The 24133-nt window shown below is 40.5% G+C and overlaps 1 protein-coding gene across 23 annotated transcripts in view; it reads left to right on the top strand.

The window, feature by feature from the left end:
- The window catches only part of SLC11A2 (solute carrier family 11 member 2), a 47722-nt gene that overhangs the window by 5088 nt on the left and 18501 nt on the right, over positions 1 to 24133 (top strand). For 12 of the 23 annotated variants that reach the window (XR_011440083.1, XR_011440079.1, XR_011440082.1 and 9 more), the window contains exons 2-16: positions 6664 to 6735; positions 8231 to 8379; positions 9193 to 9318; positions 9758 to 9877; positions 11319 to 11425; positions 12455 to 12525; positions 12633 to 12700; positions 14024 to 14179; positions 14856 to 15014; positions 15840 to 15926; positions 16653 to 16772; positions 16924 to 17073; positions 17603 to 17676; positions 18297 to 18450; positions 20063 to 20116. Coding sequence is in view for 15 of the 23 variants with exons in the window: in XM_070271405.1 (XP_070127506.1) it covers positions 6664 to 6735; positions 8231 to 8379; positions 9193 to 9318; positions 9758 to 9877; positions 11319 to 11425; positions 12455 to 12525; positions 12633 to 12700; positions 14024 to 14179; positions 14856 to 15014; positions 15840 to 15926; positions 16653 to 16772; positions 16924 to 17073; positions 17603 to 17676; positions 18297 to 18450; positions 20063 to 20116 (1667 nt within the window). In the remaining 8 variants the exon portion in view is untranslated. Of the gene's footprint in view, positions 1 to 798; positions 859 to 2780; positions 2866 to 6663; positions 6736 to 8230; positions 8380 to 9192; positions 9319 to 9757; positions 9878 to 11318; positions 11426 to 12454; positions 12526 to 12632; positions 12701 to 14023; positions 14180 to 14855; positions 15015 to 15839; positions 15927 to 16652; positions 16773 to 16923; positions 17074 to 17602; positions 17677 to 18296; positions 18451 to 20062; positions 20117 to 21237; positions 22710 to 24133 lie in introns of those variants that run through there. The other 11 variants (XM_005611176.4, XM_005611175.4, XM_005611180.4 and 8 more) reach the window with 4 other exon arrangements.

The raw sequence follows: 24133 nt of genomic DNA, 5'->3' as shown, positions 1-24133 counted from the left end.
GTATAATTTTTCTTTGCTTTAAGAAAAGAAACATTGAGAAAAATATGTACTTAAAATTGCTAAGCCCGGTCTACATCTGGAGGGGTGCTGGTATCTGGCATTGGAATAAATGAGTTGAATTTAACCTAATGATAATCATTCTTCGCATTTGCCAGAGAAAAGCGACTCAAGCAAGTATGAGGGCAAAACATTTTTTCTGAGTCAAGAAGTGGGTATAGACTGATTTAATAGACTCTTCTTATTTCAGTATAAAGAGGTCTTTGAAATTATTTGTAGAGCTTGGAGTTGTGTTCCAGGACAGAGGTGTCAGGCCAAGGGGCCAGGTTGGTTCCCTAAAGGGAAATGCACTGCTGAGGTTGGTCCCCTAAAGGGAAACTCACTGCTGTAAACTTCTGGTTAGGAGGAAATCAGAGGAAGCTCACTCTGTGAGAGTTGGGAGGAACGAAACCAAGCTATAGCCTCTAGGAGTAAGACTTTAGTGACCCTGATATGTAAGCGAGTAGTCAAGGAGGTTTGGAAGCTGGTTAAGCCTTAGAGCACTGAGCAGAGGAAATGAAGAGTTCTATTTAACAGGTATCAGGCCCTTCTAATTCTGAAGTCTCTGGTTGATGACTGATATTTTTGTCTAAAAGATCAGTCCTTCTTGACAGCCTGGCCGCATTTCTCCCAGCTGTTATCGTCTTTGACACCCAGGCAGCCAGTTTCATTATCGGCTGTATTCTGCCACCACATATCTTACTCCCTCTCTCCTCTTCTTGCTGCTTAACATTTTCTCTTTTTCTTCTTTCTTTATCATTAGATGTTCTCAATGTTAGGTTTTTCTTTCAACTATAACGGATTCTCAGAAGTCCAACTCAGGTGAGAAACAGGAAACTTGATGTTGAGTTGAAATTGTGGTTCTCTGAGAGACTAAGTAAGATGTCTCCGATTTTGAGATTATTACTATGGCATCCAGAGTCAGTAAAACAAAGAACAGTCTAAGTTGGTATCTCAGTGGCCATTGTGCCAGAGTGAGAGAGTGAGAGACATATGCACATGCAGAGGCCCTGATGTGTATTAAGCACATTGTACAATAGCAGTACTGTTCGTACTTTATGAACTGGGCGTGCTTGTTTGGCTTTCAGTTGAAGACATTCTCACACTACCTGCTTAGGCAGGGAAGATTAGAGTTTTTAAGCCTTTTATTTTAAACGAACACCAGAGGGGCTTTTCACTGTTCCTTCTGTCCAGAAGTAGATGTAATCAGTCTTCAACCTGTCTTTTCTTTTCATTTTATCAATTTTATATTAAATTCATTTTCTTAAGAGAAAAATAGGGTACACTTATCCAAATTTAAAAAATAATTCCAAACTTTACATCCTCAAGAATAATTTAGGAATTCACATGGCTTTTCTAAGCTGTTTCTCTCCACTCATTGCCAGTTGGGGCAGATTGAGTTTGGGAACTAATTAGATGGATATCCTTGATGAAGAGACTCAGAAGATGGTGCTTTTTCATTGACCTGTAATGGAAAAACAGAGGAAGTAATAATCTCTCATTTAAAAAAAAGTGGCTAGTAATCTTCCTTATTAAAATACATAGGGTTCAGAAAACAATTAGCCCTGTTTGAACCACTTGAATATTTCAGAGTTTTGTTGACTCCAAATTGTCTCAGGGCAGGAGCTCACCTTCATGAAGAGCATCTTGTACAACACAGTTGTTAGATTAATAGTAATGGCTTAGTAGGAGTATCAAATACTTTAGCCTTAAAGTAGACCTTTAGGGAAAAGGGAATTTTAGAGGGATCTGGAAATCTTTACAGGTTCTTTAGGACAAATGAAGTGATACCCTTTAAAAAGTGGATTTAAAGCCTTGGTCTGTGCATCTGGCAGTTTCCACTTTGTTACCAGCATGTTGCTGGCGCTGAACGTTGTCTGAGGGAAGCTTCAAGAGGGAGAAGAGGTGTCTTTGCCAGTCAGCTTTAAACATTCCTGCTCACATTTAATCAGTTGCTTCCATGCAAACAGTTTTCTGGTTGTCTCTCTGAAAGTTCTTTTCCTACTTAATGTGGTCTTTGATTTTATTTATATAGGGACAGGGAGGAAAAAAGAGGGAAAGAATTAGAGGACTGTTCAAAAACGTTCCTCTTTAAACCTTACAGTTAATTTTGGGGAGACCTTTTGAACACAGCTCTAAAATCAGTGAAATGATTGTGAGTGCCTTTGCACTCTACGGGGGAATTTTATAGAAAAAAATTATTTCAAATTGAAAAAATTTTTTAAACCATAGGGGAAAAAAGTTTAAGTCATATGTATTTTAATATTCAGTATTTCAGACTTTCTTGGGGCATATTTTTAAAACAGGTTTGGGCTATCCAAATTGTTCTTCCAGAGTTCTTGTAAATGCTAAGAGAACATGGAGTTGTTAACTAGATGTTCCGAACTTATTATAGCTAGTGTGTGTTTTGGGGGATAACTTTTTATTTTGATATGCTTTCAGACTTACAGAAAAGCTGCAAGGATAGTATCAGGGAATAAATGATTTCAAGATAACATGATAAGAGTAATGATGGTGGTAAGCAGCAAGTGCCTTGGGGGAACATGAAGGAGGGCCATTTAACCCAAATTGGGGAGTCGAGAAAAGCTTTCCTGAGGAGGTGGCTTCTAATTCAGGTCAAACTCCCGAATCATAATTTCAGAGCATGGCTATTTGGGCGCTAAGACAAAGTAGTAGTAAGTTAAGCTTAAGGCAATATATGCCTGCCAGCTGGACAGCTGCAGCTGTCTGATTATCCATTACAGGAGCTTTTATCAGAGTTCAACTGAACATCCCTCAAGTGTTTGTTGAGAAGCTGCATGAATCCATATGACCTTCCATTTTTAAAAGGTAAATAATACATGTACACAGTAAAAGAAAATTTTAAGTGCAAAACGATAATACACTGTATATTGAGTGAGAGGTCTTCCTTTCACCTGACCTCATTTGTGCTCCCTCACTTCTTCCTCTTAAGGACAGCATTACCAGTTTTTGGCGTGTCCTTTGGAGATAGTCTGTAGATGTACATGTGTGTATTCTCCTTTTTACTATGTAATGATAGCACACTGTTCTCTGATGGATTTTCTACTTAAAAATGTACCTTGGAGATTGTTTCCTATCAATACATGTAGATCTGCCTTATTTATAATAGCTGCATGGTATTCCATCCTATGAATGTACGTAGTTTATTTAACCAGTCCCCTGCTAAGATCTAGGTTGTTTTTAGTCTTTTGATAGTGCAAACAATGCTATGGGAAATATCCTTTAGGATATTTAGTGTTTCTTTAGGATGCGTTCTTAGAAGTGGAATTGCTGAGTCAAAGGATATGTAGACTTTTGTTATTTTACACAGAAAATGTAACTTTATTAGCATTTTTATCTTGTAAAACAGTCTTACAACTTTTGATAAGGAATGGGAAAAAATAGTTATATTAAATTTAACCATGAGTGCCATTTTTCTGTTGTTGATTGCTGTTTGATAGGAAACTTACTGGCTTTAAGACAAGGTGGCACTTTATAGTTAGAGGTGAACTAGAATATCAAAGTAGTATTAATCGTAATTATCGAAATATTGCTGGGTTGATTCTGGTTGCTTGTATCGCAACCTCATCTTTTCCTTAATGTAATTAAATGACTGAAGTGACCTGGTGGTGCCATCCTAGAGAGAAAACCCATCTTAAGATTAACTTACTGCTTCCATGTGGTGTTACGTTGTCATGGAGACTTAAATAGTGTGCGGCTCACAAAGCATAACTGACCCTCACTGTTCCCTGTCCTGTTATGTTTTATGGACACTGTAAACAATGGAGCTTATGGTGTGCTGACTCAAAGTTTTGATGAGAAAGTTGGAATCTAGAGTCCATTTTCTCTCTTGGAATAATACATTCCTGAGATTTCAGAGAGATGACCAGACTTCTTGTATTTTATCCACTCTGTATGTAATTAGTCTAGGAATAATCACTTAGAATACTAATAATAATTAAAAATTTCATCATGACAGGGCTGGCCCCGTGGCCGAGTGGTTAAGTTCGTGCGCTCCGCTGCAGGCGGCCCAGTGTTTCGTTGGTTCGAATCCTGGGCGCGGACATGGCACTGCTCATCAAACCACGCTGAGGCAGCGTCCCACATGCCACAACTAGAAGGACCCACAACGAAGAATATACAACTATGTACCGGGGGGCTTTGGGGAGAAAAAGGAAAAAAATAAAATCTTTAAAAAAAAAATTTCATCATGAAATATTTCTGTCTAAAATTATTTGACTGTCACTTTTGCAGACTACAGGCTTGGAAAAACACTGCTATCTCAATTGTTTCTTTTTTAAATATAACTCTTAAAAGCCTATTTTGGATAGGAGTCGTCTTCAAATGTATTAAACATTTCTGTGCCTTCTTTTTTTTTTTTTAAAGAGTTTATTTTTCCTTTTTCTCCCCAAAGCCCCCTGGTACATAGTTGTGTATTTTTAGTTGTGGGTCCTTCTGGCTGTGGCATGTGGGATGCCGCCTCAGCATGGCTTGACGAGCAGTGCCATGTCGGCGCCCAGGATCCAAACCAGTGAAACCCTGGGCCACCGAAGCGGAGCACAGGAACTTAACCACTCAGCCACGGGGCCAACCCCTCTGTGCCTTCTTAAACAGGGTATCAACCATCACTACAAAAGTAATCTAATTTAATCAGTTCTTGGTGAGTAGGGCCATGATTAGAAACTTGAGTTGTTCTTAATAATAATAATATAATATTAATAATATATTAATAGTAATATTTTAAATAATAATGTTCTCAGAGCTGATTGAAATATAAGCAAGGACTTTTTTGGCTCATACCAAATGGCTCAAGACCTTTTCCTGTAAGAGCCATAGTCTCAGATCTGATTTGTGGTTTCTAATTTAGTATGGGTTAGGATAACCTGATAACCTGGCTTCTTAGAATTATATATAAAATAAAAGTAAAAACGTTCTGGGTGGGGCCAAGGAGCTCTGCTGTGATTGGAATCCAAGTGGCTACTGATACTCGGTGTGGTCGGATATGTAAATCCCATTTTGGTGAGGTGATCTTGTAACTGGCTGAAAGAGGGTTTGGGTTTAGAAAGTGTCATTGAGGTCTGTTGGCTGGTGTTTAGCCATCTGGTGGCTCAAAATCTGATAGGAGGGACGTGGCTAGTCGTCCATTATAAGAAAATAGTTGATATTGGTGACTATAGAGATGAAAGATTATGTTTTCCAAATTAACGAGTGGTGGTATGATTTACACCCCAGAAGACAGATGAAACGTAAAATCCCCTTCAGAGCTGAACTCTGTAATTTTATAAGATAGGTATAGAATATGTTAGTAGATTATCTGAAAAAGAAAGTAGAAGCAAAAAAGGGACAAGAGTGGAAAAGACTAAGCAGTAAAAGAAAGCTAAAGGAAGGCTTCATGACTTTTTCAGTAGGATAGTTGTTATTGAGATTTAAGTGTGTGAGGGGGTAACAATAAATATTACCTTGTCTTTTCCCTTCTAAATTTGGAATCAACTGGGAAGTAGATTCTTTAATTACTTAATTGAAATAAAAAAAAAAACACCCTTATTGGTGGGGCTGACTAGAGAATATGCCATAGATCTGTGGCCAAATGGGCTTACTAATATCCTCCCATCCCCCCAGTTAAACTTAACCCAATAGGATGCTGGACATCTGGGACACCCCATCCCCCACAGGTTGCTTATTGCAGGATGGAGAGAATTGCTGGCATCCTGCAGACCATGCCTGGTCCTGTTGGTCCTTAGCTCTCCTTGAGAGCCCAGGAGGGGAGGGCCATGGTCATTAGTTTCTTCTCCCAGTTGTTGAAGGGTTGGGGAATGAGATCTGAAACATTATAGCTGAGGTCTCTTCTCAGGGAACTTTGAGGCTGAGAATAGTGGTCCTCCACTACCAGTATGCTGGTGATGTGCTTTTCTCCCCCTTCCCAGAAAATTGAAGCATTAACTTAAATTGTTAGATCAAGAGAGTTACAGATCGCTGTCCTTAAAAACTCGTAAAAATGGGGCGAAATCAGTGTGGTTTTAGATATTTGGGTTAATCTGGAGGCAAAAGCAGAAACTGCGTGGTTGCCTAGCACCTCTCTGTGGATGTTCCTTAAGAAGTATTTGCCAAGGGGCTGGCCCAGTGGCTTAGTGCTTAAGTTCCCGCGCTCGGCTTCAGTGGCCCAGGGTTGGTGGGCTCAGGTCCCAGGTGCAGACATACAGACTACTCATCAAGCCATGTTGTGGCAGTATCCCACATTCAAAATAGAGGAAGATTGGCATGGATGTTAGCTCAGGGACAATCTTCCTCAAGCAAAAAAAGAGGAAGATTGGCAACAGATGTTAGCTCAGGGCCAGTCTTCCTCACCACATATACACACAAAAAAGTGTTTGCCTACTTCTCCAAAATACCTTCTGCTTCAGTTTGGTTTTGAAGTCTTCCTAGCAAAAATGTGTTTAAGACTTTTACATTTTTTACTAAATAAATTTTAATCATACTCTGATAACTAATTATTTTCGAGGTTATCTAATTCAGTAGAAGAATTACTTTTTTCACCCAGTAAATGTTGATTTGTACAGAGTAACAAAATGCTGGTTCTGAACTTGTTTGTTTTTGCTAATTCCTCCCCCTCCTTTTTCTCCTTTCCAGAATCCTATTCTAAGAACTCCGGCACTCAGGTATCCACCATGGTGTTGGGTCCTGAACAGAAGATGCCAGATGGTAATTTACAGCTTTGTGTTATTGTCTAATTTTTGTTTGGTTTTAGGCTTAAGTCAATAATATAAATTTACATTATTTTCCTGCTTCCCTATTCCAACAAAAATTGTCCCCATCTCTTCTACCCCAGCCGACAATATCATCATGGAGACCTGCTCCATTCAGAAGTCACCATCTGGTGAATTGAAAATGGGTTTATAGGCACAGAGACCTGCCTCATATCTTACTTCTAATTCTGAGATGAGCCAAAATAGCTACAAGTTTGGCTTCTATAGCAGTAATGCTTGCGGGGCAGTATTATTTGCAGACCTGGCATAAAGACGTCCAGAGTGCTTTGGCTGCTCCTGGCACTTGAGATGTGTATGGAGCAGTAAAATACTGAGTGAGCACCTTCTACTGTGTGTTTGATTAGAACTTCTTGAGTGCTTTGACTAATCGTTCCTAATACTAAATTTCCCCTTTAGAATTTCCATTCCTTTTCTGTAAATTTCCTCATCAATTCAGGGCCACTTAAGATGAAGTGGGTCAGCTCCCTGTAGAAAGAAAGCTTTTGTTTGGCTAATTGGAGGCTGCAGGGATTTCTTGGAAACACTGAGATTAGAGTTTCGTGGTTCAAAATAGCCATTTGATGGCTACAGCACACTGGGCTTTGTATCTTTCTGGCAGATTAGCCCTTTTCTCCAGGCCCTCCCCCTCCCTGCATTTAAGATGAACTGCAAAATGCAGATCTCGAGGGAACACTGATGCTCCTCTGAGAAGAGCCCTCCTGTCACGAGAGTGCCAGCACCCCGTGACCTGAGGCTCTTCACTGCAGACCTTAGTCAGGAGGCAGAGGGTTCTTGCGTGGTGGTTTCCCTGCAGCTGCAGATTTTAGCTTGAGCTGTGGGAGGATTTTGAAGCTTCCACATTTTTTGAGAAGCCTGACAGAGGTATAATGTCCAAGGATAATTCTTTGAGTAAGTCCTGCCCAATAATGGGGATGTTTGTGTGTGTGTTTGTGTGTGTGTATGTATGTATGTGTATGTCTTCCACTAGACTGATCTAGTTAGTTTCTTCTAAAAGTTACGATTTTAGGTACCAATGGGGCTAGTCTGGGAATGTTATATTTTGAGCCCTAGACATCAGTATTTTTAGAAGAAAGTGAAATAGGTCTGAAAATTGCCAATAGGAATAGAAGTGTGAAGGTAGGAAAACCATTTGTGAGATTAGTGTTAAGACTGATTTAGAGCTTAGTGACTGTGGAAGATGGGTGAGAGGGAGCTTTTTTACCATAAGCCTTTTTGTACTTCTTGAATTTTCAATGATGTGAATGTATTGCCTGTTCAAAAATTAATTTATTAAAAATATAAATAAAAATAAACTATTGGAAATCAATTGTGCTAGAGTCAGGCTGGTCTTGTGCATTTAGGTATTAAAAAGATTTAGTTTCAGTATTACTAAGGTAGAGTTAGCGTATTTGTTCATTTTTATTAATTTCTTCTCAAATCTGTTAATTCAGATGATGCTTCTGGAGACCATGGGGACTCTGCCAGTCTTGGTGCCATCAACTCTGCCTATAGTAACTCCTCTCTTCCTCAGTCTACTGGGCACTCAGAGGAACCCTTCACCACCTACTTTGATGAGAAAATCGCCATTCCTGAGGAGGAGGTTAGTGACAGGTTCTTGGAGGAGAATATTATTATTTAGGGAAAGCCTGTGAGTGAAAAGTCTGCCGGACAACTCAAGATCAACAGCCTTAGATCTAATTTTGGCAAGCAATCTCTGAAGACTGAAGTTTTGTAATCAGAATAAATACAAACTGTTGAGGAAAATGAGGGCCTTGAAAACAGTTGCCAAATTGTACTAGTGACTATTTTTTGATTAAGAAAGCATGAATTTCATGTTCCATTTTTACAGTGGCTTTTGTCCCATTTTGGTAATGGTTGGTCACAGAGGTATTGATATTGTTCCTTGGGTTTTAGAATAAGAGGCTGATGGAAGGAGCAGGGAAGGGAAGGGCTCTTATTTGGATAGAAAAGTGGCCAGCTCGTTGATAAGAATTGGATAAGATGGAAACTTGGACACACACAGTATCCAACATCCTAAATCCTTTGTTCTTGTGAAGCTGATATTGTTGCTTTATATGTGATAAAATAACAGATTAGTAGTGAATTAGATGAGTAGTTTGGAGGTGATAAAAAGTTTGATTTCTGGGGCTGGCCCCGTGGCCGAGTGGTTAAGTTCGCGCGCTCCGCTGCAGGCGGCCCAGTGTTTCGTTGGTTCGAATCCTGGGCGCGGACATGGCACTGCTCATCGAACCACGCTGAGGCAGCGTCCCACATACCACAACTAGAAGGACCCACAACAAAGAATATACAACTATGTACCAGAGGGGCTTTGGGGAGAAAAAGGAAAAAAATAAAAAAAAAATCTTTAAAAAAAAAAAAAAAAAAGTTTGATTTCTTTTCTTCTCTTGTATAGTACTCTTGTTTTAGCTTTCGTAAACTCTGGGCTTTCACGGGACCAGGCTTTCTTATGAGCATTGCCTACCTGGATCCAGGAAACATCGAATCTGATTTGCAGTCTGGAGCAGTGGCTGGATTTAAGGTGAACATCTAGTCCTACCCCTGTCCCTTTTAAATACACACAACACACACCCTCACATCCTTTTTTTCTACCTTGCCTGTTGGACATCAACCCTGGGGGCTATATGCAGATACTTCATTGGCAGTGACACTTAAGTACTTTCCCATCAGGTTTTTATTTTATTTTATCCACATAGTTTCCATGAACAAAGGGGAACCTGCAGATGGGAGAAACTAAGGCTCAGAAAGGTACAAGATGACAGAGAAGGTCGTGTGCAGAATCTGATACAGATCTCGGGTCACTTGATTCCTGACCTGGGCTCTTTCCTGAATGTAGTGTTTCCCATTCATGTTGCCAAACAACCAAACAAAAAAACCCCAGTTGTTTAATAGTGTTATGGTGGGATTTTGTTCAAAACCCGAGTTGTTTAATAGTGTTATGGTGGGATTTTGTTCTTTAGTTGCTCTGGATTCTTCTGTTGGCCACCATTGTGGGGCTTCTGCTCCAGCGCCTTGCAGCTAGACTGGGAGTGGTTACTGGCCTGCATCTTGCTGAAGTGTGTCATCGTCAGTATCCCAGGGTGAGTAATGTACTGTCTGTCTGTTACTCATCATAAGAATCTATGTGTCTGGCAATATGTGCTGGCTCCACTGTACTGAAACGGTGGAGAACATGACAGTCCCAAGGGAGATTTTATAACCTCTCTTGCTGCTAAGCTATGGTTCTTGGCTCCTTCAAAATCTAACTTGAGATTCACCTTTTTCCCACAAAGTTTCCTTAGAAAATTGCTGTTTGAGTAAAAATTTATCATTCACTTTGTTTTCTGGCATCTAGCAGTGCCCAGCCCATGGAGAGGGAGGCCTACTCTCTCTAAGCACTTTCATTCATACATCCATCCATATTACTCCATCACTTGGCGTTATACATATTTACTTTTTTGACTTTGCCATCAATTTGAAAAAAGTAAGTTTTTTCCTTTTATTACAAACTATATGTGGCAGGATCTTTGGATTTGCAACTAATTATTTTTCAATTTACCCTGACCCTGGAGGTTATGCTGTCCTCTAGATCTTCCTTCTGGACATTTCGGGCTTTCTTATGGCCACCTAAGGCAGGAATGGACCCTATGTCTGGAAGATAGCTTTAACCTAGCTTCATTTCTAGATAATATACTAATCTACCTCTGATTTGTCCTAAGTGTTTAGTTTCCTTTCCTGGCTGTGAGAAAGTATCTTTATCTGCTTTATTTTTTTCATATATGCTTCTCAAAAAAACCCTTGGTAATTTATCATTTCTTTAGCTTCTCTTTCTTCATGTACCTTAACAGTTGTTCTGTGTGACAGAGTTTTTGGATAGTAGGTACCTGGAGGTGGTTTTCTTTTCCTGGCCTCAGTGAGCCAGCATTAACCAAATTTGTCTTTCAGCTGGATTGTTTGACCAGATTAGTTTCCTATTTTGTTATACACCATCCAGTTCCAACCACTTTTCCCAGAGCCGTTTTGCATGTCCATCCTTTTTCACTTTCTTCTGTATTATTATTACATTAAGGATGGCACTAGCCTTTTCACATGTGTTTTGTCCCTTCAGCTATGGTCAGGATAGATATTTTCTTCTGCACTCATTTTCTGTTCTCTCCTGGACAATATTTTGACCATATTAGTATCTTCATTTTCCCCTAAAACTTTTAGAATTATTTTTAGACAGGAAATTTTAAGTGGAAATTAATGAATGGAAATTCCACTCCTCTCTTGAGTGGAAGGGAAAGAGAAAAAGTTAGGATCAGCTGCTGCCCTGACCTTGGCTCATAGGCTCTGCCACGTGGAAGCACCTTTGCCTTTTCCAGCTAGCGGCTACAATACGATGATGGGCCAAGTGGAGCAAAGTTCTGGTACTTCATCTCTAGACTGAATGCTTATAAAGAACTGTTTATGGGTCATTGCCAAAGTGTGAATTCTAAACTATGGAGGAAAATCTTAGAAATGATTAATTAGAATTGTGTCTTTCTGCTGTTTGGTATTTAGGTCCCACGAATTATCCTGTGGCTGATGGTGGAGTTGGCTATCATTGGCTCAGATATGCAAGAAGTTATTGGCTCAGCCATTGCCATCAATCTCTTGTCTATGGGAAGGTGAGGGGGTTTTCCTCTAGAAAGTAATCAGCATTTTGCTAGATTTCAAAGCAAATGTAAAAACAAAAACCCAACGCATTGTCAATTTTTAAGATTCAACTCAAGTATTATTTTTTTTTGTGGAACCTTTCTGGAACCAGTTTCTTCTCCCCTGGCAGATGTAGACTCGATATCTTCTATGTTCTTATGCCAGGTTATACATACCTCTATTATACAGTGTGTGGCATTTGTATTACAATTATTTATTTGTACGTCAGTTTATCCCACTAGAAGGTGAGCTCCTTAAAGGGTAAGACCATACTTTTCAGCTTTGTATCCTAAATGTCTGACATACTAGAACAATCAAAGTTTAAATGAATGTAATTCAGTTGATGGTGTGATCTAAACTACTGAAGGCCTGGCCTCCTGTCACTGTCCCTTCTCTCTTAAGTTCTTGCTTTTCCATGTGTTGTATATCTGGACAGTTGTTGGGAAGAGTGTTTCTCAGCGTTTTTCTTTCCTTTAATTTCCATTTCTTTTTGTGTGTGTTTGTGAGGAAGATTGGCCCTGAGCTAACATCTGTTGCCAATCTTCCTCTTTTTGCTCAAGGAAGATTGTCGCTGAGCTAACATCTGCCAATCTTCCTGTACTTTATGTGGGATGCCACCACAGCGTGGCTTGAGTGGTGTGTGGATCCGCGCCCAGGATCCAAACCTGTGAATCCCAGGCCACCAAAGCAGAATGTGTGAACTCAACTGCTATGCCACTGGGCTAGCCCCCCTCTTTTTGAAAAAAAAAAAAAATTAAAATTAAAAAATTTTTTTTAATTATTTCTTTTGGGTGAGGAAGATTGTCCCTGAACTAACATCTGTGCCAGTCTGCCTCCGTTTTGTATGGGGGACACTGCCACAGCATAGCTTGATGAGTAGTATGTAGGTCCATGCCTGGGATCTGAACCCACAAACCCTGGGCCACCATAGCAGAGCATGCAAATTTAACCACTGTGCCACTGGGCCAGCCCCTAATCTCCGTTTCTCATCTCTGACCTAGGGTTCCTCTCTGGGGTGGAGTTCTCATCACCATTGCAGATACCTTTGTATTTCTCTTTTTGGACAAATATGGTAAGGAGAGTGGGAATGGAGGGATTAGTCAAAGGAGCCACTTTCCATCTTGTGGCTGATGGGGAAGTCTGCCTTCTGTGAGCTCACTGCTGCATTTTTCTCTTTAGGCTTGCGGAAGCTAGAAGCATTTTTTGGCTTTCTTATCACCGTTATGGCCCTCACATTTGGATATGAGGCAAGTATTATAGGCGATTCATTACCTTTTTAAAACAAAATTTTTTTTCCCTTTTATTTTAAAAGATAGTATAATGCTAGGATGGTTTAATTGTATGTGTGTTAACAAAAAGCCAGTTCATCCCTGGGCCAATTTTGAAGGAATATGATCTATAGCAAAGAGTAGTGCCCAGGAAGGCCTGCAGGGACTCCTAGGTCAAAAATGACTAGACTTTCTAGGACTTTCCAGACTAGACTCCCTGGTTCCAAGTTGGCCATCCTGACAACAGAACAGCCTTGGAGAAAGTTAGGGAGGAGATTACAGGTTTATTCTTGGCTTTTAACTTAGAGGGTTCGGTTTTGCTATCCTGGTTTGTATTAACTACAGCTTGAACTTTCCCTGTATTACAACAGTTAAAACTAGGGGATATAGTGGATATTTCCTGATTTGTGCCCCAACCCAAACATTCCTGGGAATCAGTACCATTATATGCAGTAAGAGCATCTTTCTATGTCCAATCGTTATAAACTGATTTCTGCTTATTGGCCTGGTTAAACTTTAACAAATATATCTAGGGCCAGCCCGGTGGCGCAGCGGTTAAGTTCGCACATTCCACTTTAGCAGCCCCGGGTTCGCCGGTCCAGATCCCAGGTGCGAACATGGCACCACTTGTCAAAGCCATGCTGTGGTAGGTGTCCCACCTATAAAGTAGAGGAAGATGGGCACGGATGTGAGCTCAGGGCCAGTGTTCCTCAGCAAAAAGAGGAGGATTGGCAGCAGTTGTTAGCTCAGGGCTAATCTTCAAAAAAAAAACCCACAAAAAACCAAAAAATATATCTAATCTATGAGTAGATTATGCAGCTTGCTCTCAGGTTTCCAAGAGAAATGCTGAACCAGAAAAAGTACATGTAAGAAGTGTTAATGAATGAGTCTCAGCATATGCTAGTGGCAAACGTAAGTGATTTTTAGATGAACATAGATGAACAGAAGCATGGTAAATGTGGATAATCAGAATTTACTCTGTATTTCTGGATCTGTCTCATAGGAGTTATTGTGAAGCTCATATCAATAAGGCACTTAGCAGCCATTTTATTCCTTTAGAATATTAATTACATTCTATACTCATCTATTTTGTATATCTAGAATATGATACCCTGGTACTGAATTCTCTGACCTCTGGCAGCAAGCCCCTTACGCTGCTTGCTTTTTTGATAATTCCATATTCCTCATTGTCCTAGATAGTTGTTGAAGAAGAAGGAGTTGTAAGGAGTAAAGGATGCTGAGCATTTCCAGTACTTAGTCTCATTTTGCAGTAAAGGCTAATAGTTGTCATTTGGTTTGTAGTATATTACAGTGAGACCCAGCCAGAGCCAGGTACTCAAGGGCATGTTCGTGCCAGGCTGTTCAGGCTGTCGCACCCCACAGATTGAGCAGGCTGTGGGCATCGTGGGAGCTGTCATCATGCCACACAACATGTACTTGCATTCTGCCTTAGTCAAGGTGAGCAAGGCCGTTATCTCAGTGGCCTCTTGGATCGTTCATCGGGGGGCTGACCAGTTGCAAGGGACACCACTTAGTTTACAACAGTTAAGAGTCCTGAATGAGCAAGTTGTTTTCCCATGGTTGGACGTTTATAAACTCCACACACTTGGACTCTGTTTTTATCACCCTTGGTGACCAGAGATAACTGACTCCACAGAGAAGCTGGGACTAAAGTTCTTCATAAAAGGCCTGAAAGTGCACTCTTTCTCTTGTGTTTCCATCTCAGAAGCCTGAGTGGCCTTGTGGAGGTCAGGAGTAAAGGAGCCCAAACAGGCTTTTACCAGTCAGTCTTACACAATAGTTTGCTGAGAGATTTCAGAGACCTTTGTAATTAAGGTTATACACCTCTTAGGACTGAAATCAGCTTGTTTTTGTAGGTCAGTGGTTCTTCTAGCCACAATAACTAAGAGCTCACTAGTCACTTAGTCACTCTTCCCTATTTGGGGAGTGTGCAATGTCGTCAAAGGGTCATGAAGGTCTTACTCAATGAACTAGGATGTAAGTGAGTTCTCTCATAATTCATCTGGTCAATTGTTTGCTCTCTAAATCTTTTAGCTGACTCTAAACTCTTGAAATATTACAAGGAAACTTGTTCCAACTAGTCAAAAAATAACTGCTCTTGTTATCTCTCTAGTCCAGACAGATAAACCGAGCCAATAAGCGGGAAATTCGAGAAGCTAATAAGTACTTTTTCATTGAATCCTGTATTGCTCTCTTTGTTTCCTTCATCATCAACGTCTTTGTTGTCTCAGTCTTTGCTGAAGCATTTTTTGAGAAAACCAATGAGCAAGTGGTGAGTAAGCCAGGGTCATGAGTGGTAGTAAATGTGAGGGTAAGGTGAAGGCTGGAATGGGGTAGGAAAATATGACAATGACTTGGGCCTCAGGGGAAATAGATCTCTAGCCTCAGTGCTGACCCCTAAATCACTGCACTGGTCAGGGTCTATAGTCTGGGGACTGACCAAGCTTAGACCCATCTTTCCCAGCTTTTGGCTAAGAAGGGAGCTTGCCTCAGACTAAAGATTGCCTTATGCTGTTGGTGGCTTCACATCTATTTGGCTCTTTGTCATCCTCGTTTGTTTCCTGTTTATCAACTGCCAGTCCTGCCATTTGGTGTTCAGGACAGGTTGGGAAGAGTCAACAAACAGAAAATAGACCCTGTGGCTGGGACAGACTGTTTTGTCAATTTGAATTCTCTGTCACCTTGATTCCTGACCACCTATCTAGTTTTGATCACCACTTTCTTTCCCATCTATAAGACCTCTGATTTCTGGTTCTGCTTGGACTAAGGACTCCCTCTTCTGGGTGTCCTCTCATATTTGAAGCCATCTTAAGGGCCCTCTCCCCCTTTCATTATTTAAAATGACCCAGGATTTATGTATTACCATGCACACTCTAACTCAGTAAATATTTTTGATTACATGGGGGTATAGAAAGATTATGGAGGAAGACCACACGTGACATTACAGCCAGTCTCTGTCCCCATCACAACCTGTATCCAGTGTCTTACCTCCAGCCTATGTCTCATAAATGACTTGCATGTGATCTGTAGGAGACCTCTTCTTATCTGGTCCTTGCCTTGAAAATAAAAGTTGCTTCTAAACGGCTTTGTGTTCCAGGTTGAAGTGTGTAGAAACAGCAGCAGTCCCCATACTCACCTTTTTCCTAACGATAACACAACACTGGCTGTGGACATCTACAAAGGGGTAAACCTTCAGATTTGTGGTCTTTGCTCCTGAATCAGTATTCTGGGAATAGTATCCAGTCTTTTCTGTGGGTTCACTTCAGAGCTGAGGTCATCTTCTCTGGAATGTCATTTATTTCAGAGGTTCAGATGCCAGACAAACATTTTGGATTACATAGAGGGAATAGAGGATAAGCTGGAAAGATGAATTGTATCAGCAATTCCCAAACTTGTGTTGACAGTATATTGTTCTATAGGATATTAACTGGGGTGACTAAAGGAAGTGTTCCTGATAAAGTGCTCTTTATTGGGGTCTCTCAGTTCCTTTTATGTTGGTTACATTGTGAACCTCCAAGAGTAGAATTATTTATTTGACCTTTCTCTTCACTCTTATTACCATCTTCCAGAATAGCATGTTAAGGGATATAATTTGAGAAATGTGGTGCAGGCCTTTTTTTTTTTTTTTTTAAATATTTAAGATATAGGTTGAGGATGAAGGCTTTAGGACCTTGGAGAAGAGAAGGGAGTAGGCTGAGGAGTGACGGGACATCCAGCAAAATTTAGGTTGAAAGCCTTTATGATGAGGTCAGGACCTGGGTCTAGCTTTGGGGATAGTGCCCAGTGCGGCACTTGGTGTAGGTGGGTGCGTGGCAAAGAAGAGGGAGAAATGCCACGGAGAAGTGCTGTTTTGGGTGTTATCTAAGCTGATCATTGACACATACATATCTTTCTCTCTTGCTCCTCCCAGGGTGTTGTGCTGGGATGTTATTTTGGGCCTGCCACACTCTACATCTGGGCAGTGGGCATCTTGGCTGCAGGACAGAGCTCCACCATGACAGGAACCTATTCTGGCCAGTTTGTCATGGAGGTACGTGGTGTTTTGACTGCTATAGACTAGAGGAAGAGGACATTGCCTTTTTGTTACTTCTTCTTAATCCCATGCTTCTAAGGTCTTCCTGAACTTCCTTTGACCTTTTTCTTTTTCCAGACATTCATCCTGCTTCTGTGTTTTTTTCCAGGGATTCCTGAACCTAAAATGGTCACGTTTTGCCCGAGTGATTCTGACCCGCTCTATTGCCATCATCCCTACTCTGCTTGTTGCCATCTTCCAAGATGTAGAGCATCTAACAGGGATGAATGACTTCCTGAATGTTCTGCAGAGCTTACAGGTGAGGAAGGAGCTGGGGAAACTCACATCCCATTTAGTCAGGCAGTATAATGTATTGCTCTTAGGTCCCAAGCCTAGTGCTGGCTGCTGGGGAAAATTCAGAGGAAGAAAGAGGCGTGGTCTTGGTTTGCAGTAAATGTATATGAAATCCCTGTCATTAAAAGACTTTTAGAAATGGCATGATTTGTTAAAGCCTTTCGAATGGGAACTATAAGCTATAATTACATGTAGAACACAGAATTATTGTTCATTAATCCAACCAAACATTAAATAACTACTAGGTCCTATGGAGATTAAGAAGACAAGGCAGATACAAATATTTGTAAAGATCCTTGCGATCCTAATTGATGCTGGTTCATGACAACTTTACTGATTTTAGCATAATGCTCGAGCATGTTGGGATGATGGGAATAATTTCTCATGGGGTAGAGGAGACAGGGTCTTTGTTTCCCTTTTGCTAACAGCGCTGTTCTCTGGGGTGGTACAAGGACCCCAGTAGTCCCATCTGATCTTAATTCTTTCTTTTCCAGCTTCCCTTTGCTCTCATACCCATTCTCACGCTTACAAGCTTGCGGCCAGTAATGAATGACTTTGCTAATGGAATGTGAGTATACTCCTCTCAGTTCCCCAAAGATATGTGGGGGAAAGGTCTCTTTATCAAACAGTCCAGTCAGAAAATGAGTCATATAGGGGAACTATATGCTTTGAGAGATGACTGCTAGAGCTGCCCTCTCAATCTTTGGCTTAGAAGATGGAGACTGTGAATATAGTAAACGAGGGCAAGCACATTTTTCATTTCTAGGGGGAAAAGTTCAGCTTTTAGGGCTTTAACTCTTCAAACTCCAGCCCATGAAGTTTAAAGCACCTTAATTTCATGTTAAATGATCTCAATGAGAAAGGCATAAGCTACCTTTTATATACATCTTTAAAGGATATTGGGTATTTGAAATGATTTGTTGCATCTCTAGGGATTCTCATGACTTGTTGCATTTCTAGGAACTTAAATAATAGGGATTATTTGGTAGTTTATTTTTTCCTCTTTCTCCCTATCAGTGTTTAACTTTGGCTCATTTAACCTAATCTGAGACATATTAAGAACCATTTTTCGGTTCCTTTCGAAATGTTGCCTACTCCTGTCCTGTCTACCTGACAAGACACAGTGTCCTTTTCTGTGTGTGGACAGGTTAGACTATTCTACCAGTCACTGTGCTGTTTCTTTTACAGAGGCTGGAGGATTGCAGGCGGGATCTTGGTCCTTATTGTCTGTTCCATCAACATGTACTTTGTCGTGGTTTATGTCCAGGAACTAGGCCATGTGGCATTGTATGTGGTGGCGGCTGTTATCAGTGTGGCTTATCTGAGCTTTGTGTTTTACTTGGTAAGTCCAGTCGGGAGGGGGCAGGGGCATAGGTTTCAGGGATGGTAGAGGTGGGGCTGACTGACGCTTGGAAATGAGAAGACTGCAGGTAGCAATCTATCTCTGGGTTATTGAGACAATTTATGTGAAATTGTTAAATCAGGAATGGTTAAACAGTATTTTTAATCATAAAATTTACTTTGGTTCCTAAGAGCTATCATTTTTCTATTTCTGTCACTTCTGTCTGGTTTCTATTCTTACCAGTTCCTAACGAGAGAGTGTAGTATGTTTGAGGAACTAAAAGAAGAGCGGCAGTATAGAAAGTAGAGAGTGTACAAGCTGGGGTTGGAGAAGGGGCTGTGCAGTGTGATTTCAGAGCTTTGGGATGGGTCACAGGTGGATTCACAGCCCTCCCTGCTCAGCTCTGTCACTTAATAGCTGGACAATAAGGAAATAAGTAAATAGCAATATTCTCTCACTGAATTATTTTAGAATTATTTAAAAATGATGGTTATAAAACCATAGCCACATCTAAAAGGAATGTAGGATTATGTATACCCAGATGATAAAAATCTTTTTCAAAAGTCAAGTAAGTTATGTAAAATGGTAATAGTATTTGTCTTAGGATGCTAGGATTATGGATATGTTATTTTCTCTATTTTCCAAAACTTCTGTAATGTTACTTATATTAATGAAAAACAGCTACAGCGACAACAACAACAAATCCACCTCCCTGTTCTGCACAGGTTTCTCTGAAAAACACAAGGGTTGAGGATTAGGGACAGCAGAATGTATACAGTATCTGCTGCAGAGAATGGTTAAGGATGGAGGCTGGACACCTGCTGTGGATTTTTATATCACTTACCTAGTCCCCCTGCTAATGTTTGCCACAGCTTAGGTACTTGATTGAAAAAATACTTTAGTGAATATTGAAAAGTTATGTCCTGGATTGATATAGCCCTTCTCTTTTCTTCCCTGGTAAATCTTGGGCACACTAAGATTATGCTGACCCTGTAATCTAGGGCCTTACTCCAAGGAAACCCAAGTAACTGAATATGTCCTTGACAGGAATTGTTTTTATAATTTGCTGTAGAAGTTAAGGGAATCCTTCCTTCGTGCAAATTGGTTATGAGGGTCCTAAGTTGTCCTCAGTCAGCCTGAGACCGTTGAGATTGTTGAAGACCCATTTTGAAGGCTGAGGGCTGATTCTAGATTCTGTTTAGCTCCAAAACATGTACGTCATAGAGCAGCTCAAGAACTGTTCCAGTTGTTAGTCTGTCATTCATTCCCCCATCGTGAGGAATGGGGTAGGACTGAAGAAAAGTGGTCTTCAGGGAACTCCCAGTCAGAGAAAACAAACAAACCACAAACACAAAGCAGTATGAACAGAGGGAACTCAGTATTGAAAATAGTATAGAAAAATTTTGTTGAGGAAGGCAGATTCCAGGATGTTTTGAAGGGAGTGTGGGGTTGACAGAATGATTTGGGCAGCCTTGGTGGTAGAAGACAGGCAAAGCCAGATGTTCACGGAAGAGAGCAGGTTTGCATCTGAGCGGTGCAGTGTGAGCAGTCATGGTGGGAAAGAGGGCTCTTCAGAGAGGCTGGTAAATGATGACCGTATTTTATCTTCCAGAGTTGGCAATGTATGATTGCACTGGGCATGTCCTTCCTGGACTGTGGGCACACGGTAAGCATCTCTAAAGTCCTGCTGACTGAAGAAGCCACCAGTGGCTATACTAAGTAAACACTGGATCAGTCTGTCTGTCTTCCGCAGGTAGCCATCAGAGCCAGTGTGTTTCTATGGTTTACTGTGTGAACATAGCCAAAAGTATGTGCTGTTGCACAAACTGCATTTAGGACTCAACTATTTGCTGGGGAAGACTTTGTTTCATGTATGTTTGAAAGATGGGATTTTTTTTTTCTTCCTGACGTCCTAACCTGGGAACTGGATTAGGTAGGATCTTTGAAAAACTGACATTTGCTGCTATCGTTCCAACACTAAACTCTTAAGAGCTGCCCAAGGGCCAACTTGTTTTATCCTTTTGAGAGAGAATCCTCTATGCGTGATTCTTAACCAGGCTATGTGTTAAAAAAACGTACTTGGAAAATGCAGTAAGTTTTTCATGATACAAATTACCAAATGGGTATGCAAGTTTTGTTTATCAAAAGATAATGGATTCTAAAAGGCTGGGAAATACTTTCCTTATGCATACTCTTTCAATTCTTTTAATTATAAAAAATAAAATCTCCACTAGAGTGGTTTTGTCCATATTAAATATAAAAGTATGAGACATTTACCTCTATCAGATTCAGGATTCTTTCAAGTAATTTCCACTTCAGATTTCTGAGTGGAAGTTATGAAGGATGAGAAAGCATAAATAAATGGACAAATAGCAAAACTCACCTGTAGAAGGTGGTTACTAATTACCTTTGAAAATTACTTTGAAGATTTTCCTCAGAGATTGAAAGTTTATCAGGATTTTCCCAGGAGTCCCTGTTTTAATCATGTTAAAACAGACCTTTCCGGATGATATTTACTCTCGAGCATATAGAGTTGTAAAATCTTCACTGCCTCCTCCAGGAGGATAGTAATAAAAAAGATGGGAATGTTTATGAACTGACGTTCTCATCAGACTTTGGGGTGAGGCAAAAAGACTTGAAAGGAGAAGAGCAGCCATCTGTTTTACTCCTGAAAGCCACCTCCTGCCAGAATCGTCATGGTTTTCTGATGCATGTCCAAGACAACTTGCACGACAGTCTCAGGAGCTGTGGACCTAACCGTTGCAAAGCTCTCTCCCTCTCTCTCAGCAAGTCAACAGGTGTCACTATGGTTGCAAAGTTCTCTCTCAGCAAGGTTGCACTGGGCTACCTCTCTTCAACCATTCCCTCAGAGGGAAAAACTTTGAGACCAGACGGTGGAGCTCTGGAGTCAGAGGAAATGGGTCCCTTCAGCATGAAGCTGCTTCTCTTCAGCCACTTCTGACATTTTTACATGTGGAGCCTGAGACTATGTGATTGTCTCAAATCAAATCACATTTGTCTGGTGGAGATAATCAAGTCTGTTGTAGCCATTGACTTGATGAGGACAGTAATGGGAATGGCATTGAAGGACTTCTCAGTTTTGGAGCTTTCCTCCTGGAGTCCTGGTTGATTGATGTTCTCCGTTCATCTGAGCCCCTAAAGGCATTACTGATGATATTTTGCACACAGTCAAAAGCACAGACTGGATGGATTGTCTTTTACAAGGCATTAAGGGTAAACTACTGTGTTTCACTGACCATACCTTTATCTTAGCCCTTAAGTAATATAGCACAGGATCATGAAAGACAAATTTCCCTAACTGTTCCTCCTCATATCCGCCCCTCTCCCCTACCATCACTTCTCAAACTGGTCATAAGGGCACTCTGTGGAGACATCAGGGACTGACATCTTAAGCTCTTGTCTGGCTGTAGTAGGTGAAAGTCAAATTGACAAAAAAGATTCTTTGTAAAGACAGCACAGTAACATTTACCTTTGCCTTGAGTCTGGGTGAGTCCAGTCAGTCTCAGACTCACAAATATTTAGAAGCCCAGATAAAAGCTGCTTGTTTTCTTTTAAAAGTTATATTTATGATTTTCAGGGATGGAAAATTTCTTCCCAGTTAAATGGCATTTTATAATACTATGTGTGTCGTATTTTACACTCCCACACCGTATTCCGTTTGATCCTCTTAGAAAATGTACCTTAACAAGTACGAGTACTCTGGGTGCTATAAACAATGTTTAGAACTTGGCTTCTAATGCCAGCATGTGCAGTGTGTTTGTGTAGAATGTTTAAGGATATACAATTGTACTGTATGTAAATTGATCCCATAAATGTTCTCCATAAATGTGACATGAAATAATTGTGCTGCTGCTACAGTATACTGGAGTTAACAGTGATGGGGGTGCCGGCCCCGTGGCTGAGTGGTTAAGTTCGCGCACTGCACTTCGGACCCTGGGCACGGACATGGCACCACTCCTCAGGTCATGCTGAGGCGGCATCCCACATGCCACAACTAGGAAAAAAGGACCCACAACTAAAATATACAACTATGTACTGTGGGGATTTGGGGAGAAAAAGTAGAAAAAAAAAGTTTAAAAAACAAAACAAAACAAAACAAAAAGTGATGGGGAAGATCTGCAGCCCGGCTCCTGTGAGGTCCTGCTAGTGGCGTTAGGTGTGCTCACCACTGAGCTTTTAGTGACCACTTAACAGTGTGTAAACTTGGTTTGTAATTAAAAAAACTTTTCTTTTTCCAACTTGGTTTCCTGGGTATTTTTTTTAACTTTGAGAATACTTTATTAATGGAGTCTCAAAAACTTTGAAATACCAAAACATCAGTTACCACCTGGAATGACATATTAAGCCCACACTGTTAGTGATTTTCTCTTTAGAAGGGATAGAGGAATAAATATTTTTAGTCCCCAGAAGACTTGATTGCAGACCCCAGACACTAATTTCTGTTTACCCACTTAGTCAGATAGTTTTGCTATTGCTCAAGGTCACATCATTACCATAGTTAAAGTTGAAAAACATTGTTACTCTGCCCTTCTCTGCTCTAAGCCGAACATTTTTATATCTGTCGTCTTGTTTTCACCAGTGAAGTAAGGTTGTATATTCTGTATGTGCTACCAATAAAAAGTATGAGTATTTGAAAAGAGAAACCAAATTGTTTAGCTTAGAAATGAATGAGCATTTTGGCAGATGTGATATAAAGGGAAATATTGGCACCATTTAACAAAAACAAAGCTCAGGCCCAGTAAACTCCCAGCCCTGTCGCCAGACTCGACAGCAAAGTCAGCACTTCATTTGTCCTAAGAGTCACTAGAACTTCCTGTTCCCTTTCTCTGTTGCAAGCTTTCCCTCTCTGTCTCACAGGAGCCTAATATTGTAAGTGACACTGGAGAAGTGATCTGGGAATTCTGTTCTCCATGTTGTCCCTCATCATTTAGCTCTCCGTTCTTAATTTGGGTTTGATTTCAGAACTAAGATAGGATGCATAACAATGTGAAGGTCCCGATTTTGAGACATTTCCTTTAGCTCTGCCCTCTGGAATGCTTTCTGCTCCTTCATTGGATAGGAACAATGATTCTAAATGCGCCAGCTTCTCTTGGCACCTTAGCTTATGAACATTAAAAGTGGCTAACATTTATTACTATAAGCTAGTCCTGGTGTGAGCACTCATATGACCTCATTTAGTTCTTATAACAAGAAGATCAGCCTCTATATAGATAAAGCAACTCAAAGGCCAAAAAGTAAAGTAACTTCCCCAAATCACATCAGTAATAAATGGGCAGTTGGCATTTGAACTTGAATAGCTTAACTCCGGAGCCCATGTTATCATTCCCAAACCATCCTATATAATATATAGTACACCCTTCATGTGAGGCTAAGACATCAAGCTTTGGTGTGCAGCACAGCAACATCAACACATTGAAGCATTTGCTTGATACTCTGATTAGTGCTAGAATATGTTTTAGCTTAGAAACTGCCAACTGGCAGACTAATTTTGTTTGGCCTCTGCTAAATTTTAAAAAGTAACTTTGAATGCTTCTTGGCAGGCATAGAAAATGGGCAGGGCCCTCTGATTCTACCCCAGCAGTAACTAAGAACTTATAGTAAGCTTGCTCATTTGCATTACCTCTCTGCTCCTGAAAGTATTTTAGCCTATTCCTGAGCCATT

This window comes from Equus caballus, chromosome 6 (assembly GCF_041296265.1).
Source record: "Equus caballus isolate H_3958 breed thoroughbred chromosome 6, TB-T2T, whole genome shotgun sequence".
NCBI lineage: Eukaryota > Metazoa > Chordata > Mammalia > Perissodactyla > Equidae > Equus > Equus caballus.
Note: the sequence above shows the minus strand (reverse complement) of the source record. Positions and strands in the feature narration are given on the sequence as shown.